This window comes from Ictalurus punctatus, chromosome 14 (genome assembly GCF_001660625.3).
Source record: "Ictalurus punctatus breed USDA103 chromosome 14, Coco_2.0, whole genome shotgun sequence".
NCBI classification, from domain to species: Eukaryota; Metazoa; Chordata; class Actinopteri; order Siluriformes; family Ictaluridae; genus Ictalurus; species Ictalurus punctatus.
Genome location: NC_030429.2, coordinates 11,114,953 through 11,130,802, shown reverse-complemented (window position 1 = coordinate 11,130,802; position 15,850 = coordinate 11,114,953). Strand labels below are relative to the sequence as shown.

At 39.7% G+C, this 15,850-nt stretch overlaps 1 protein-coding gene across 3 annotated transcripts in view; it reads right to left on the bottom strand.

The window, feature by feature from the left end:
- Positions 1-15,850, bottom strand: part of brsk2a (BR serine/threonine kinase 2a) — a 237,398-nt gene that overhangs the window by 5,524 nt on the left and 216,024 nt on the right. The window contains exons 18-19 of one of the 3 annotated variants that reach the window (XM_017485653.3): positions 15,752-15,841; positions 7,668-8,017 (exon numbers count right to left, since the gene is read on the bottom strand). In XM_017485653.3, the coding sequence (XP_017341142.1) occupies positions 7,995-8,017; positions 15,752-15,841 (113 nt within the window). In that variant the 3' untranslated portion in view covers positions 7,668-7,994. The other 2 variants (XM_017485650.3, XR_006983679.2) reach the window with 2 other exon arrangements.

The window sequence follows — 15,850 nt, the reverse complement described above, 5'->3', positions numbered from 1 at the left end:
AAGGGAAGTGTAGTAAAGTGTATTAAAGGGAAGTGTAGTAAAGGGAAGTGTAGTAAAGTGTATTAAAGGGAAGTGTAGTAAAGTGTATTAAAGGGAAGTGTATTAAAGGGAAGTGTATTAAAGGGAAGTGTAGTAAAGTGTATTAAAGGGAAGTGTAGTAAAGGGAAGTGTAGTAAAGTGTATTAAAGGGAAGTGTATTAAAGGGAAGTGTATTAAAGGGAAGTGTAGTAAAGTGTATTAAAGGGAAGTGTAGTAAAGGGAAGTGTAGTAAAGTGTATTAAAGGGAAGTGTAGTAAAGGGAAGTGTAGTAAAGTGTATTAAAGGGAAGTGTAGTAAAGTGTATTAAAGGGAAGTGTATTAAAGGGAAGTGTAGTAAAGTGTATTAAAGGGAAGTGTAGTAAAGTGTATTAAAGGGAAGTGTAGTAAAGGGAAGTGTAGTAAAGTGTATTAAAGGGAAATGTAGTAAAGGGAAGTGTAGTAAAGGGAAGTGTAGTAAAGTGTATTAAAGGGAAGTGTAGTAAAGTGTATTAAAGGGAAGTGTAGTAAAGTGTATTAAAGGGAAGTGTAGTAAAGGGAAGTGCAGTAAAGTGTATTAAAGGGAAGTGTAGTAAAGGGAAGTGTAGTAAAGTGTAGTAAAGGGAAGTGTACTAAAGTGTAGTAAAGGGAAGTGTACTAAAGTGTAGTAAAGGGAAGTGTAGTAAAGGGAAGTGTATTAAAGGGAAGTGCAGTAAAGTGTAGTAAAGGAAAGTGTAGTAAAGGGAAGTGTAGTAAAGTGTATTAAAGGGAAGTACAGTAAAGTGTATTAAAGGGAAGTGTATTAAAGGGAAGTGTAGTAAAGTGTAATAAAGGGAACTGTAGTAAAGTGTAATAAAGGGAAGTGTAATAAAGTGAAGTGTAGTAAAGTGTAGTAAAGGGAAGTGTAGTAAAGTGTATTAAAGGGAAGTGTATTAAAGGGAAGTGTATTAAAGGGAAGTGTAGTAAAGGGAAGTGTAGTAAAGTGTATTAAAGGGAAGTGTAGTAAAGTGTAGTAAAGGGAAGTGTAGTAAAGGGAAGTGTAGTAAAGTGTATTAAAGGGAAATGTAGTAAAGGGAAGTGTAGTAAAGTGTAGTAAAGGGAAGTGTAGTAAAGGGAAGTGTAGTAAAGTGTATTAAAGGGAAATGTAGTAAAGGGAAGTGTAGTAAAGTGTATTAAAGGGAAGTGTAGTAAAGTGTATTAAAGGGAAGTGTAGTAAAGGGAAGTGCAGTAAAGTGTATTAAAGGGAAGTGTAGTAAAGTGTAGTAAAGGGAAGTGTAGTAAAGTGTATTAAAGGGAAGTGTAGTAAAGGGAAGTGTAGTAAAGTGTAATAAAGGGAAGTGTAGTAAAGGGAAGTGTAGTAAAGTGTAGTAAAGGGAAGTGTAGTAAAGGGAAGTGTAGTAAAGTGTATTAAAGGGAAGTGTAATAAAGGGAACTGTAGTAAAGTGTAATAAAGGGAAGTGTAGTAAAGTGTATTAAAGGGAAGTGTAGTAAAGTGTAATAAAGGGAAGTGTAGTAAAGGGAAGTGTAGTAAAGGGAATTAAAGGGAAGTGTAGTAAAGGGAAGTGTAGTAAAGGGAATTAAAGGGAAGTGCAGTAAAGGGAAGTGTAGTAAAGGGAATTAAAGGGAAGTGTAGTAAAGGGAAGTGTAGTAAAGTGTATTAAAGGGAAGTGTAGTAAAGTGTATTAAAGGGAAGTGTAGTAAAGTGTATTAAAGGGAAGTGCAGTAAAGGGAAGTGTAGTAAAGTGTATTAAAGGGAAGTGTAGTAAAGGGAAGTGTAGTAAAGTGTATTAAAGGGAAGTGTAGTAAAGTGTATTAAAGGGAAGTGTATTAAAGGGAAGTGTAGTAAAGTGTATTAAAGGGAAGTGTAGTAAAGGGAAGTGTAGTAAAGTGTATTAAAGGGAAGTGTAGTAAAGTGTATTAAAGGGAAGTGTATTAAAGGGAAGTGTAGTAAAGTGTATTAAAGGGAAGTGTAGTAAAGTGTATTAAAGGGAAGTGTAGTAAAGGGAAGTGTAGTAAAGTGTATTAAAGGGAAATGTAGTAAAGGGAAGTGTAGTAAAGGGAAGTGTAGTAAAGTGTATTAAAGGGAAGTGTAGTAAAGTGTATTAAAGGGAAGTGTAGTAAAGTGTATTAAAGGGAAGTGTAGTAAAGGGAAGTGCAGTAAAGTGTATTAAAGGGAAGTGTAGTAAAGGGAAGTGTAGTAAAGTGTAGTAAAGGGAAGTGTACTAAAGTGTAGTAAAGGGAAGTGTACTAAAGTGTAGTAAAGGGAAGTGTAGTAAAGGGAAGTGTATTAAAGGGAAGTGCAGTAAAGTGTAGTAAAGGGAAGTGTAGTAAAGGGAAGTGTAGTAAAGTGTATTAAAGGGAAGTACAGTAAAGTGTATTAAAGGGAAGTGTATTAAAGGGAAGTGTAGTAAAGTGTAATAAAGGGAACTGTAGTAAAGTGTAATAAAGGGAAGTGTAATAAAGTGAAGTGTAGTAAAGTGTAGTAAAGGGAAGTGTAGTAAAGTGTATTAAAGGGAAGTGTATTAAAGGGAAGTGTATTAAAGGGAAGTGTAGTAAAGGGAAGTGTAGTAAAGTGTATTAAAGGGAAGTGTAGTAAAGTGTAGTAAAGGGAAGTGTAGTAAAGGGAAGTGTAGTAAAGTGTATTAAAGGGAAATGTAGTAAAGGGAAGTGTAGTAAAGTGTATTAAAGGGAAGTGTAGTAAAGTGTATTAAAGGGAAGTGTAGTAAAGGGAAGTGCAGTAAAGTGTATTAAAGGGAAGTGTAGTAAAGTGTAGTAAAGGGAAGTGTAGTAAAGTGTATTAAAGGGAAGTGTAGTAAAGGGAAGTGTAGTAAAGTGTAGTAAAGGGAAGTGTAGTAAAGGGAAGTGTAGTAAAGTGTATTAAAGGGAAGTGTATTAAAGGGAAGTACAGTAAAGTGTATTAAAGGGAAGTGTATTATAGGGAAGTGTAGTAAAGTGTAATAAAGGGAAGTGTAATAAAGTGAAGTGTAGTAAAGTGTAGTAAAGGGAAGTGTAGTAAAGTGTAGTAAAGGGAAGTGTAGTAAAGTGTAGTAAAGGGAAGTGTAGTAAAGGGAAGTGTAGTAAATGGAAGTGTATTAAAGGGAAGTGTGGTAAAGGGAAGTGTAGTAAAGTGTATTAAAGGGAAGTGTAGTAAAGTGTATTAAAGGGAAGTGTAGTAAAGTGTATTAAAGGGAAGTGCAGTAAAGGGAAGTGTAATAAAGTGTATTAAAGGGAAGTGTAGTAAAGGGAAGTGTAGTAAAGTGTAACAAAGGGAAGTGTAGTAAAGGGAAGTGTAGTAAAGGGAAGTGTAGTAAAGTGTATTAAAGGGAAGTGTAGTAAAGGGAAGTGTAGTAAAGTGTAGTAAAGGGAAGTGTAGTAAAGGGAAGTGTAGTAAAGTGTATTAAAGGGAAGTGCAGTAAAGGGAAGTGTAGTAAAGTGTATTAAAGAGAAGTGTAGTAAAGGGAAGTGTAGTAAAGTGTATTAAAGGGAAGTGCAGTAAAGGGAAGTGTAGTAAAGTGTATTAAAGGGAAGTGTAGTAAAGGGAAGTGTAGTAAAGTATAACAAAGGGAAGTGTAGTAAAGGGAAGTGTAGTAAAGGGAAGTGTAGTAAAGTGTATTAAAGGGAAGTGCAGTAAAGGGAAGTGTAGTAAAGTGTATTAAAGAGAAGTGTAGTAAAGGGAAGTGTAGTAAAGTGTATTAAAGGGAAGTGTAGTAAAGGGAAGTGTAGTAAAGTGTATTAAAGGGAAGTGTAGTAAAGTGTATTAAAGGGAAGTGCAGTAAAGGGAAGTGTAGTAAAGTGTATTAAAGGGAAGTGTAGTAAAGGGAAGTGTAGTAAAGTGTATTAAAGGGAAGTGCAGTAAAGGGAAGTGTAGTAAAGTGTATTAAAGGGAAGTGTAGTAAAGTGTATTAAAGGGAAGTGTATTAAAGGGAAGTGTATTAAAGGGAAGTGTAGTAAAGGGAAGTGTAGTAAAGTGTATTATAGGGAAGTGTAGTAAAGGGAAGTGTAGTAAAGTGTAGTAAAGTGTATTAAAGGGAAGTGTAGTAAAGTGTATTAAAGGGAAGTGTAGTAAAGGGAAGTGTAGTAAAGTGTATTAAAGGGAAGTGCAGTAAAGGGAAGTGTAGTAAAGTGTATTAAAGGGAAGTGCAGTAAAGTGTATTAAAGGGAAGTGTAGTAAAGTGTATTAAAGGGAAGTGTAGTAAAGGGAAGTGTAGTAAAGTGTATTAAAGGGAAGTGCAGTAAAGTGTATTAAAGGGAAGTGTAGTAAAGTGTATTAAAGGGAAGTGCAGTAAAGTGTATTAAAGGGAAGTGCAGTAAAGTGTATTAAAGGGAAGTGTAGTAAAGTGTATTAAAGGGAAGTGCAGTAAAGTGTATTAAAGGGAAGTGTAGTAAAGTGTATTAAAGGGAAGTGCAGTAAAGTGTATTAAAGGGAAGTGCAGTAAAGTGTATTAAAGGGAAGTGTAGTAAAGTGTATTAAAGGGAAGTGCAGTAAAGTGTATTAAAGGGAAGTGCAGTAAAGTGTATTAAAGGGAAGTGTACCAAAGGGAAGTGTAATAAAGCGTAATGTAGTGAAGTGAAGCACAAACTCCTCTGTCCTGAAGACTTTACTGGGAAACTTTGTAAAGAACCAAGACTGTTGCAAAGCACAGACACTCATGACTCCCTCCATAAATATTAAATAAATGTCTCCTAACAAAAAACTTCACCACATCAACAATTCTAAGTTTTTCTTTGAAAAACATTTTTTAAAGATCTGTTTATTAATTAGTCTTAGATTATGTCGAGCATCCACCGTACAAGTCTGTCAATTAGCTGTTCTTATAGAAAGGACCATTTAGGATCAGCGCATTAATATAAACTATCTGTGCTGTTATACAAGTAACACACCTGCTGACCAATCAGATAAGAGAATTCAACTGCACTTTGATATGAAGTGTAGTAAAGTGAAGTAATCTGTAATGAAGTATATGATAGTAAAGTGAAGTCATCTAAAATAAAATAAATGATAATAAAGTGAAGTGTAGTAAAGTGAGCGGCTTTTATAAGATGCAGAAACCTTCACACAAACAAAAGAGCATCTTACCTTATCTCACCTCATGAGCTGGAGATGCGAGGGACACTAAATACTGACATAGCAAAGATCAACAACAGTCCTGAGCATGCACACAAACCCACAACACGCTTAAACATGCGCCCCCACATACACACACACAAACCCACAACACACAATAACACACGTGCCCCCACATACATACACACACACAAACCCACAACACACAATCTCACACATGCGCCCCCACATACACACAAACTCACAACACACAATCTCACACATGCACCCCCACATACACACACACAAACCCACAACACACAATAACACACGTGCGCCCCCACATACATACAAACCCACAACACACAATAACACACGTGTGCCCCCACATACACACACACATACAAACCCACAACACACAATCTCACACATGCGCCCCCACATACACACAAACTCACAACACACAATCTCACACATGCGCCCCCACATACACACAAACTCACACAATCTCACACATGCGCCCCCACATACACACAAACTCACAACACACAATCTCACACATGCGCCCCCACATACACACAAACTCACACAATCTCACACATGCGCCCCCACATACACACACACACAAACCCACAACACACAATAACACACGTGCCCACACACACACACAAACTCACAACACACGTGCCCACACACACAAACCCACAACACAATAACACACGTGCCCACACACACAAACCCACAACACACAATAACACACGTGCCCACACACACAAACTCACAATAACACACGTGCCCCCACAAACACATACACTTTGACACACAATCACACGCATGTACACACTATAGCTTATGTGCACGCTCACACTCATTCACACACGCAATTCAACACAATCGCACGCACACCCACACACCCACAATCACATGCACGCGTGCACACACACACACACACACGCACAGACAAGGCTACAGACATTCCTAATAATTAAATGAGTTTATTGTTTCGTTTGTTTTTTTTGTTTTTTTTCTTGTTTTAACGTTGCTCACAGTTCTGTTACAGCTTCATGTTCATTCCTGCTCTGTGTTTATAGTCTGGAGTCACATGATCAGTTGTATTCTATTGTATAAAATAGGATGATTAACAACAGGTATTGCTTCATTTTTGTTTTGTCAAAAAAAAAAGGAAAGAAAAAAAAAAAAAAAAAAAAACAACCTCTTCCCATGTTGGTAAACTAGGATTCTGAGACTGATGGTATTTCCTCAGCGGTAAATGATACAGACCAGAGGAAGCGTTTCAAAACTCAGTGCACTAAAGGCTCATGAAAGAGAGAAAGACACAAAACAGCGGCTAGAATAACAGCGAAAAGAAGGGCGGGGATGTTTTTTTTTTTATCTCAAGTAACACAGAGGAAAGCAGTAAGGGGTCAGAGAGGGGATTTAACAATTACACTAACGCCATGCAAAGGAAAGCCGATGTCTGGCATGCACACAGCAATACAAGTTAAAAGCGAAGAAGAGCAGGTACCAAGCACCCCCTTCATACGAGAAGGTGACATCAGTCTATTTACAAGAGAACTGACTCAAGAGGAGCGTTTTGTCTCAATCCATTGTACACACACAATGAAACTGACAAATATCAAGATGCTCATTCCCTCCCCAAAGAGGCTAGACTACATTCTTAACTGTTAAATTATCCTTTTTTTTTTCTTTCTTTTTTTTTTTTTTTTTTTTAAAAAAAAAAACAACATTTTTATACTACATTTTTTCATCATTCAGTGCTAGAAAAACAAACGAAATATTGTCAATGTTCACATAATCTCTTCAATCAAGTCATGAGAAAAATAATTTGTCAAACAAATAAAACCTGCGTTTTGCGTCGGGACATACGTACAAACATTCAAATATGTAAATAAATAACATTCAATTAATCTGACCCCCCCCCCATATTCATATTGATGACAATAAATTAGGGTACACATATGCAATGAAGAATTCAGATGAATAAATACAGAAAAAATACAAAAATATTCACAATGTATTCAACACTTTTGTCCTTAATTCTACTGCTGGTAGATGTGATATGAGATGGGAATCATAAAATAGCTTGAATGATAGCAGAACTCTAGATTCAGTGCAGCAGCTACTCGAAACAAATGTTTCATAAATTAATTAAATGACGTTTCAGAAGATAATAAAACACAAGAAAAAAATATGTATGTATATATATATATATATATTTATATATATATATATATATATATATATAGATAGATAGATAGATATATTGTGTGGCAGCACAAGATTTCAGAATCTACAACATAAATAAACATTAGTAGCACATCTAGGCATTCTGTTATACATAAGAAGTTTGTTGGTCTGTACAGTGGAAATTATTCATTTGGATAAGCTCATGAACCAGCAGTCCATTCCTCTCTACATGACCCCCAACCCCCCACAACAATATATGCATATAAGTCCTTTTGCAGCAGAGCTTTTAGATCAAATCCGGCTCATTGGAAAGAAAGTCAACACTGAAAATGACAATACAATCTGTGTTGAGTTTTATCCCGTTGGGACAGTCTGTACCCCCCCCCCCCCCCACCCTCCCCTCCAAATCTCCCACACCGTATTGTCCTTTGTGAGTCCATCCCAGAGTTGTGCATGTCTGTATTTGTATCTGAATGTGTAGGGGGTGTGCGGTTCAGCAAGCTGAAGACGTAAAAAGTTCCTTGTATGTCGGATTGTGTAAGGTCGGATGAAGAGAAGGTAGAGCATGGGCTGGATGTTGGTGTCGGTGTGAATGGTTTCCTCAAGGATCACAAAGTCATTGGAGAGAGGTAAAAGAAGGTGAGGATGAAGGATGACGCGTCTGGTTTTCGTCATTATGAACAGCGCCCTCCGTCAAAGAACGTGGGTGGAGCAGGGGAGCGGGGTGTTAATAGCTTTTCTGGATAATTCCTGGTAGTAAAAACAAGTCATCACACAAGTGAGGAAAGTGGACACAAAAGAAAAGTCACGAAAAAACAAACGAAAGCCTGTCACAAACGATGGCAATGGAGACAGGTCTAGGGAAATGGCATGGGTTGGGAGGGGGGTCGGGGGAAGAGTGCGTCTAGATGTGCTCATCTTTACATGTTCATCTTTATAGAGTCATTCCATTATACAAAAGTCTATTGGACAAGATTATCTGCATCACTGCTGACAGTACGCGAGTCAGTGAGTATGACTGTATTATCTCTACAGGTCTCTAGGGCTGCTCCTGCATCCCAACAGAGGCCAGCATCCTGGCATTGTCCCTGACATTTCCTGCCAGGCTTTTAGAGTCACTAGGCTCGGGATCGTGCCGCGGGTGTCTGTTGGGCGTGCCAGGTGGATGGAGCACCTGGCTGTTCTTCTCGTCTGAAAAAAGTTGTTTAATTACGTCAAAGAAGTTACTCAATGGGCTGCCTAGGTACACAGACGGGAAGAGAAAAAGAAAAAAGAGAGAGAGAGAGAGAGAGAGAGAGAGAACAAACAAACAAATGAATAATGGGCTTCACACAAGGAGAAGTGGCCAGAGAAAGATGAAAAAGATGAGGAAAAGAAGAGAGAGGGGCAAGATGAATGAGAATACGAGGACTCAGAGGTGTTTTGCTGCCAAATGATGGCACTTTTCTGTTCTAAGTCTAATGGAGAGATAAGGTCATTTAAAACTAGATATACAGAATATGGGTTGCACTTCAGAGATTTAATAACTAGTGGCTGATGGATTCTTTTTGCGCAGTAGAACGAAGAAGCATGGAAAAAAATTTTAGGGTGGAAAAAAACAAAACAAAAAACAAAAACCTTAAAATGACCCCTTCACTAATACTGTGTTATTTGTTAAATCAGTTTTGCTCATAATACAGCACACTCAGTCCTTGCAAAAATGCTCCAGATCCATCCATCAAATTGTCAGGGCATCTCCAGTGCACAGCCCTCCCAGTGTTCCATGATACCGCTAATGTTTTAGAAATTCTTTTGTACTTCTCTCCTGATTAATACCCTTTGACAGTGACATCCTTATCCGTACATGCTTTGTAAGCACTTTGCTGACCATGGCTTCAGTGGTAGGATGAAACCAAGATGATGTCAAGAATATCCTAAGAAACATCTGAGCTTCATTTTGTGTTAATCAGAATCCCTTCATTGATGACAGGAGTATGAGAATAACTTTTCGGACATGAGTGATTGGTTCATTCTGAGCGCAGGCACATCCCCCATTATAAAAGGGGGTGCACACTTGTGTAACCAGGTTACGTTTTTGTTTTTGTTTTTTTCTTTTTGTCCCCCCTTGACGGGGGGGGGGGGGGGGGGGGGGACTTTTATATTCACTGTATATAACAGATCCTTTTATCGGCTACAGGAAGCCAACCATGCAGTTTTCTTCCCACCGTCACATGCCCAGGTTGCTACCACTGTCAATACATGGAACTTTGGTATAGTACTGGATGTGCTGTCACTCTAAGTACACGCAAGCCTTACTCAGTCACAGAGGATTCCTCTCTAATATATCAGGAAAATAGGACACTTTGTTTTTCTCTAAGTGTGTGCTTATTTATTCCCTTGACTGCTGCAGTTCGCTCCTGGGTGGTTATCAGGTATATGCCATTAGGTCCTTGCGACTAACCCAAAACATGCAGCAATATGACTTGTCTTCAGGCTTCCTTAGTTCGCCCATTTCACTTCACTGGTTTCCAATCTACAGTCCTAACTGCTAACTCCCAGTCTGCAGTGCTAACTACTAACTCCCAGTCTGCGGTCTTAACTGCTAACTCCCAGTCTGCAGTGCTAACCGCTAACTCCCAGTCTGCGGTCTTAACTGCTAACTCTCAGTCTGCGGTCTTAACTGCTAACTCCCAGTCTGCAGTGCTAACTGCTAACTCCCAGTCTGCAGTGCTAACTGCTAACTCCCAGTCTGCGGTCTTAACTGCTAACTCCCAGTCTGCAGTGCTGCTAACTCCCAGTCTGCAGTGCTAACTGCTAACTCTCAGTCTGCAGTCTTAACTGCTAACTCTCAGTCTGCGGTCTTAACTGCTAACTCCCAGTCTGCAGTGCTAACTGCTAACTCCCAGGCTGCAGTCTTAACTGCTAACTCCCAGTCTGCAGTGCTAACTGCTAACTCTCAGTCTGCAGTGCTAACGGCTAACTCTCAGTCTGAGGTCTTAACTGCTAACGTCCAGTCTGCAGTGCTAACTGCTAACTCCCAGTCTGTGGTCTTAACGGCTAACTCCCTGTTTGTAGTGCTAACTGCTAACTCTCAGTCTGCGGTCTTAACTGCTAACTCCCAGTCTGCAGTGCTAACTGCTAACTCTCAGTATGCGGTCTTAACTGCTAACTCCAAGTCTGCAGTGCTAACTGCTAACTCACAGTCTGCAGTCTTAACTGCTAACTCCCAGTCTGCAGTGCTAACTGCTAAGTCTCAGTCTGCAGTGCTAACGGCTAACTCTCAGTCTGAGGTCTTAACTGCTAACGTCCAGTCTGCAGTGCTAACTGCTAACTCACAGTCTGCAGTGCTAACTGCTAACTCACAGTCTGCAGTGCTAACTGCTAACTCCCAGTCTGCAGTGCTAACTGCTAAGTCTCAGTCTGCAGTGCTAACGGCTAACTCTCAGTCTGAGGTCTTAACTGCTAACTCCCAGTCTGCAGTGCTAACTGCTAACTCACAGTCTGCAGTGCTAACTGCTAAGTCTCAGTCTGCAGTGCTAACGGCTAACTCTCAGTCTGAGGTCTTAACTGCTAACTCCCAGTCTGCAGTGCTAACTGCTAACTCCCAGTCTGCAGTGCTAACTGCTAACTCTCAGTCTGCAGTGCTAACTGCTAACTCTCAGTTCCACCAAACACAGACATTCACATAACAAACATTATGTTTGATTATGCATTTATACTAGTTATCGCCTAATATGGTTATATGAAAATAACAGATTTGCTCTCAGAGTCCAACCACACAGCATGGACATCAGTAACTAAATATTTGGGATGATTTTAGGGAAAATTTGTTTATATCACCAAATAGTGAGCACGTTTGCACACAAATCATTTGCAAACGTTTTCGCGGTACTGCAGCCATCTTACGTTCGAATTTATCAGTGAGTGACAAGTGGGAGGTGCACTTTCAGAAGGATAGTAATGAATCAGTGGGGTGAAACCAAAGGAAGGTGCATTGCTGTGGAAGATACTGTGAATTTACAGAGCTCAGTGAGGTGAAAGTTACAAGTGGACTGATCTTTGGGCCCACACATACTTTGACTTTGAGATTTAACACTTTGAGATATGCTTTTATTAGAAAATAATCAACAAATATAACAAGAGTACATAGTTTTCCCCGGCCAACGTGCCCGGGAATGATAAAGCTTATCGGACAAAATGGAAAATATCCAGTCATCTCATGTTTATTTTTGCACTGTAATTTTTTGGACTATGCATAAGTATGCGATTGAGGGGGTGGGGGCGTGGTCGAGTGTTAGCTGAGTGTGCGTGTGCGTGTGTGTATGTTGAATGATTTGAATAATGTGAGCAAATCATAGTATAGGTTACAGGAGAAGCATGTTTAAAAAATATTAGCGCAGACAAAGACCTCATTCAGGTGTGCAAATGTGAACGTATTTTGTCTAATGTATGTCTGCTTCGTGTTAAATATTTTAACCGGACATCGTGTCCGTCAGTTTTCGATTTTATTGGACATTTAAAATTTTCAATGGCCGAAAACCGGTATTTACCGGCTAACGGAAACTCTGGTAGAGTAAGTCTGAGTGATAGTGATACCGCATCAAGAGTTGCTTAAGCAATATGATGATAAAATATATATGAAGCAGAAATGAGCAATTTGAGTGATATCCTATCGAGTAGATACTGTATTTAAAAATAATCAGAATTTTAAAAATCCCTATGTTCAGTTGGTATAGTATAGTTTGTAGCATCCAACAAAAAACTATTTTGTGTAGCTGAGCATCGGCGTAGTGCCCCCCTGAGCTCTCCCGAGCACATGCCATTCATCAGTGCACTGTGGGGGTGAGCCTGTCTTCTGCCTCATACAAACATACTCACTCACTCACTCACTCATACACTCATACACTCACTCATACACTCACTCACTCACTCATACACACACTCACTCTCACTCTCTCTCTCTCTCTCTCTCTCTCTCTCTCTCTCTCTCTCTCTCTCTCTCTCTCTCTGAGTCGCTCGATAGGGAGTGAGAGGCAGGTAGCAGTGGCGGTGATGGCTGTATGAAAGTGTGTTTGACAGAAAGAAAGAGGGAAGCAGCAAAAGAGGACAAATGGTGAATAACAAGAAGAGAAAGAGAGACAGGGAGAGAGAGTGAGAGAAACACAGAGAAGAGTGATGGAAAGCAGTGAGCTGAGATGTTGAAGCTCTCTAGCCTGGTGTCCCCCCCATTCCTGATATCAGAACAGAACACCTGAGACACGTTTTTATTTTTCCCCCACTGCACATTCTGAACTCAACTGTAAAACCAATGGAACGTGTGCACATAGTTCTACTTCAAAAACGACTCAAAGTCACTGCATCATCAGATCATATCATCTTAACAGCGGACCAACACTAATAAGATGATGCTGGATTGGATAGTTCCTTTCATCACTCATTTGGTTACGGAGCGTTAAGCGGACGCAACCAATTTACTGATGAACAGGCTGTTACTGACAAAGCGGAGCTGTTAAACGACAACAAATAACTAAATAAAAATGACTGTCAATTCAACACACCGATGATGAAAATAATACTGCAAGGATTTTACGAACAGAACGTTTAGCCATAAAACTAAACAAAATGAAAGGTAAATATTTATCCAGGTTAAGAAATACAACCGCACTATGCTGCTCTTAACAGCACAAATATTATGTTTGTGATTATGCTGTCACATGACGTGTAGAGGCGCCAACACTGCTAACAAGAAAATCCAGAATTTTAACAGAAATTAACGTTGCTTATGCCGGTTGGTGAGAACGGAAATTTGTTTGGGTGTGTGCCAAGCAACATGAAGCAAACAGTGAGGAAAAATTCTATTGAGATCACTATTATAAGGTTTTCTGAAAGTATTTATTTATTTATTTTATCCAGCACCTATCACCCATGTGAAAAACTGATTGTCCCCCTTAAACTTAAAATCTGGTTGTGCCACCTTTAGCAGTAATAACTGCAACCAAACGCTTCTGTGGGCCGTGGATCAGGTGGTAGAGCGGGTTGTCCACTAATCGTAGGATTCCCGGCCCACGTGACTCCACATGCCGAAGTGTCCTTGGGCAAGACACTGAACCCCAAGTTGCTCCTGATGGCAAGTTAACGCCTTGCATGGCAGCTCTGCTAGCATTGGTGTGTGAGTGTGTGTGTGTGAATGAGACCCAGTGTAAAGTGCTTTGGATAAAAGTGCTATATAAGTGCACCATTTACCATCCTGAAAACTAGAGATCTCTCTTTTACTTACTTATAGGACTAGTGCAGTGCTTTGGACCATTGTCTTGCTGCATGATCCAGTTACGCTTGAAGACCAGAAATTCTCCTTTAGGATTTTCTGGTAGACAGGAGAATTCATGTTTTTCTCAATTATTGCAAGTTGCCCAGGCTCTGAAGCAGCAAAGCATCCCCACACCATCACACTTCCACCACCATGCTTGACCGTAGATATGATATTGTTTTGGTGGAATTCTGTGTTTGGTTTACGCCAGATGTAAAGGGACTCCTGTCTTCCAAACAGTTCCACTTTCAATTCATCAATCCACAGAACATTCTCCTAAACGTTTTGAGGATCATCAAGGTGTGTTTTGGCAAAAGGCCGAGCCTTAATGTTCTTCTGGGTTAGCAGTGGTTTTCACCTCACCACCCTTCCATGTATGCCATTTTTGCCCAGTGTCTTTCTGATAGTGGAGTCATGAACAGTGACCTTTATTGATGCAAGAGAGGCCTGTAGGTCCTTTGATGTTGTCCTTGGCTCTTTGTGACTTCCTGGATGAGTAGCTGTTGTGCTCTTGGAGGAATTTTGGAAGGTCGGACACTTCTGGGAAAGTTCACTAAGTGTTGATGTGATTGAACAGGGTTTGCAGTAATCAGGCCCGGTTGCGTCTAGTCCAGCTGAACCCCATTATGAATGCAGTTTCATTAGAAATTATGGGGGATAATACTTTTTCACAGCACCGTACCAGTACTAAGGTATCGCGATAGTAACGCTTCATAATACAGCCAATGCCACTGTATTTTTTAAACAGTAGTATCATCAATACGGTAGTACCATAAGTAATGCTCATTTGAACACTTATGTCTGCATAAACATTGCAAACGTGGTCCTTTCGAGTGGCACGAAATGCTGTGTAGAGTTCACACTTTATATGGTATTGCTTTTTTATTAACGTGGAGTTAATAAATTTCCATTTCCAATGTTTCATTACTCTAGGGAAAAACAGATGATTATGATTCACATGAGTTGCTTGCCATTTCTATGAATGTTCTTGAGTTTTTCCAATAGCCAGTTATTTATTCTCATTAATAAAGTATTCAGAGCAAAATCGGGTTTGGTATATTTTCATTTTTATCTATGTATTTCTGTAAATTAGGTTCATTTTGTAGATTCGAATGACGAATTAACACAGTACTGAGCGGTAATATTTGGTATTGTAATACTTTAGCTGTTATAGTATCGCAAGATATGTTTACGGTATCATGACAACACTAGTTGGCACCTCTGGATATGTGTCAGCATTTATAACCAATCAGCAACAGCCTATTCATCGGATACCTAAGTACCATTAGGTCTTTTTGGTGCCAGTCTTGAGCAGGTACTAAAGCTGGACCTTTGGTACTAAACTAGTGGCCAAAAGAAAAAGCAGAATTCTCTGGTTTTCTCATGCCACATGTTTGTGCAGTCGGTAAAGACCCTTAATTAATGAGACCCTGAAACCCCTCGTGTAGCATCTGCAATCACATTAGTGGTTTTACTAGTTTGATGTGGACAAGGATTGATCTCTGAGGCATGAATCCACTGTTGACTTTTGAATTTAGTTTGACCAGTTCCAGTATCTGAATAACAAAATTCACATTGATTAAAAGCACAAGTTTAAAGCAGATCTTGTAATGCATCAGTGGAGCAAGCTAAAGTAATGGCAAATTTAATTTCAGATGCTGTTGTAGAACTCGTTTTGTCTCAGTAGGGGGAGCTGTCATCAAGCAGATGTACAGTAGAGGACACAGGCTTGCAGCAGACGGTGTATGAGTCAGAAGGAAAGACATGCATAGAGGAAGGACAAAGGTGCTTCTCTTTCTTTCCCCCTTTTTTTTCCCATTTGAATCTTTGAATCAGTGGCAGCTCTTTGAAACACAATATGTCTTCCATTAAACGATGCGATTGTTTCTTTACTACAGTGTTTATAATAATCTTGGTGCATGAAGGTTTAGTGATCGAGATAATAAACAGGAAGGTCCCAGTGGGATTGTATAAGGGTTTACGAGCAGAGTATACCCCATAAAAAGCTTTCCACCGCCCGTGTAATTGTATTCCCGAGCTCTCTGTGTACATCCACAGTCTGATTAATGCATGTGTTGAGCGAGTGGGTGTGGGGTAAGTGCTATGGGGCGGTGCGTAGTGAGAGGGGAGCATGCATGTGGTGGATGCTGAAGGAAGGTTTTGGGAAAGGGCCATATGGGGGATGGAGCTTCACTCACCAGCCAGCTGCTGGACTCCCGGCTGGTCGTGTGTGCTTAACAGCTGCGTCTGGATCGTCTCCACCACCCGCTTAAAGCGCCGACTCGGACCTGGAACCA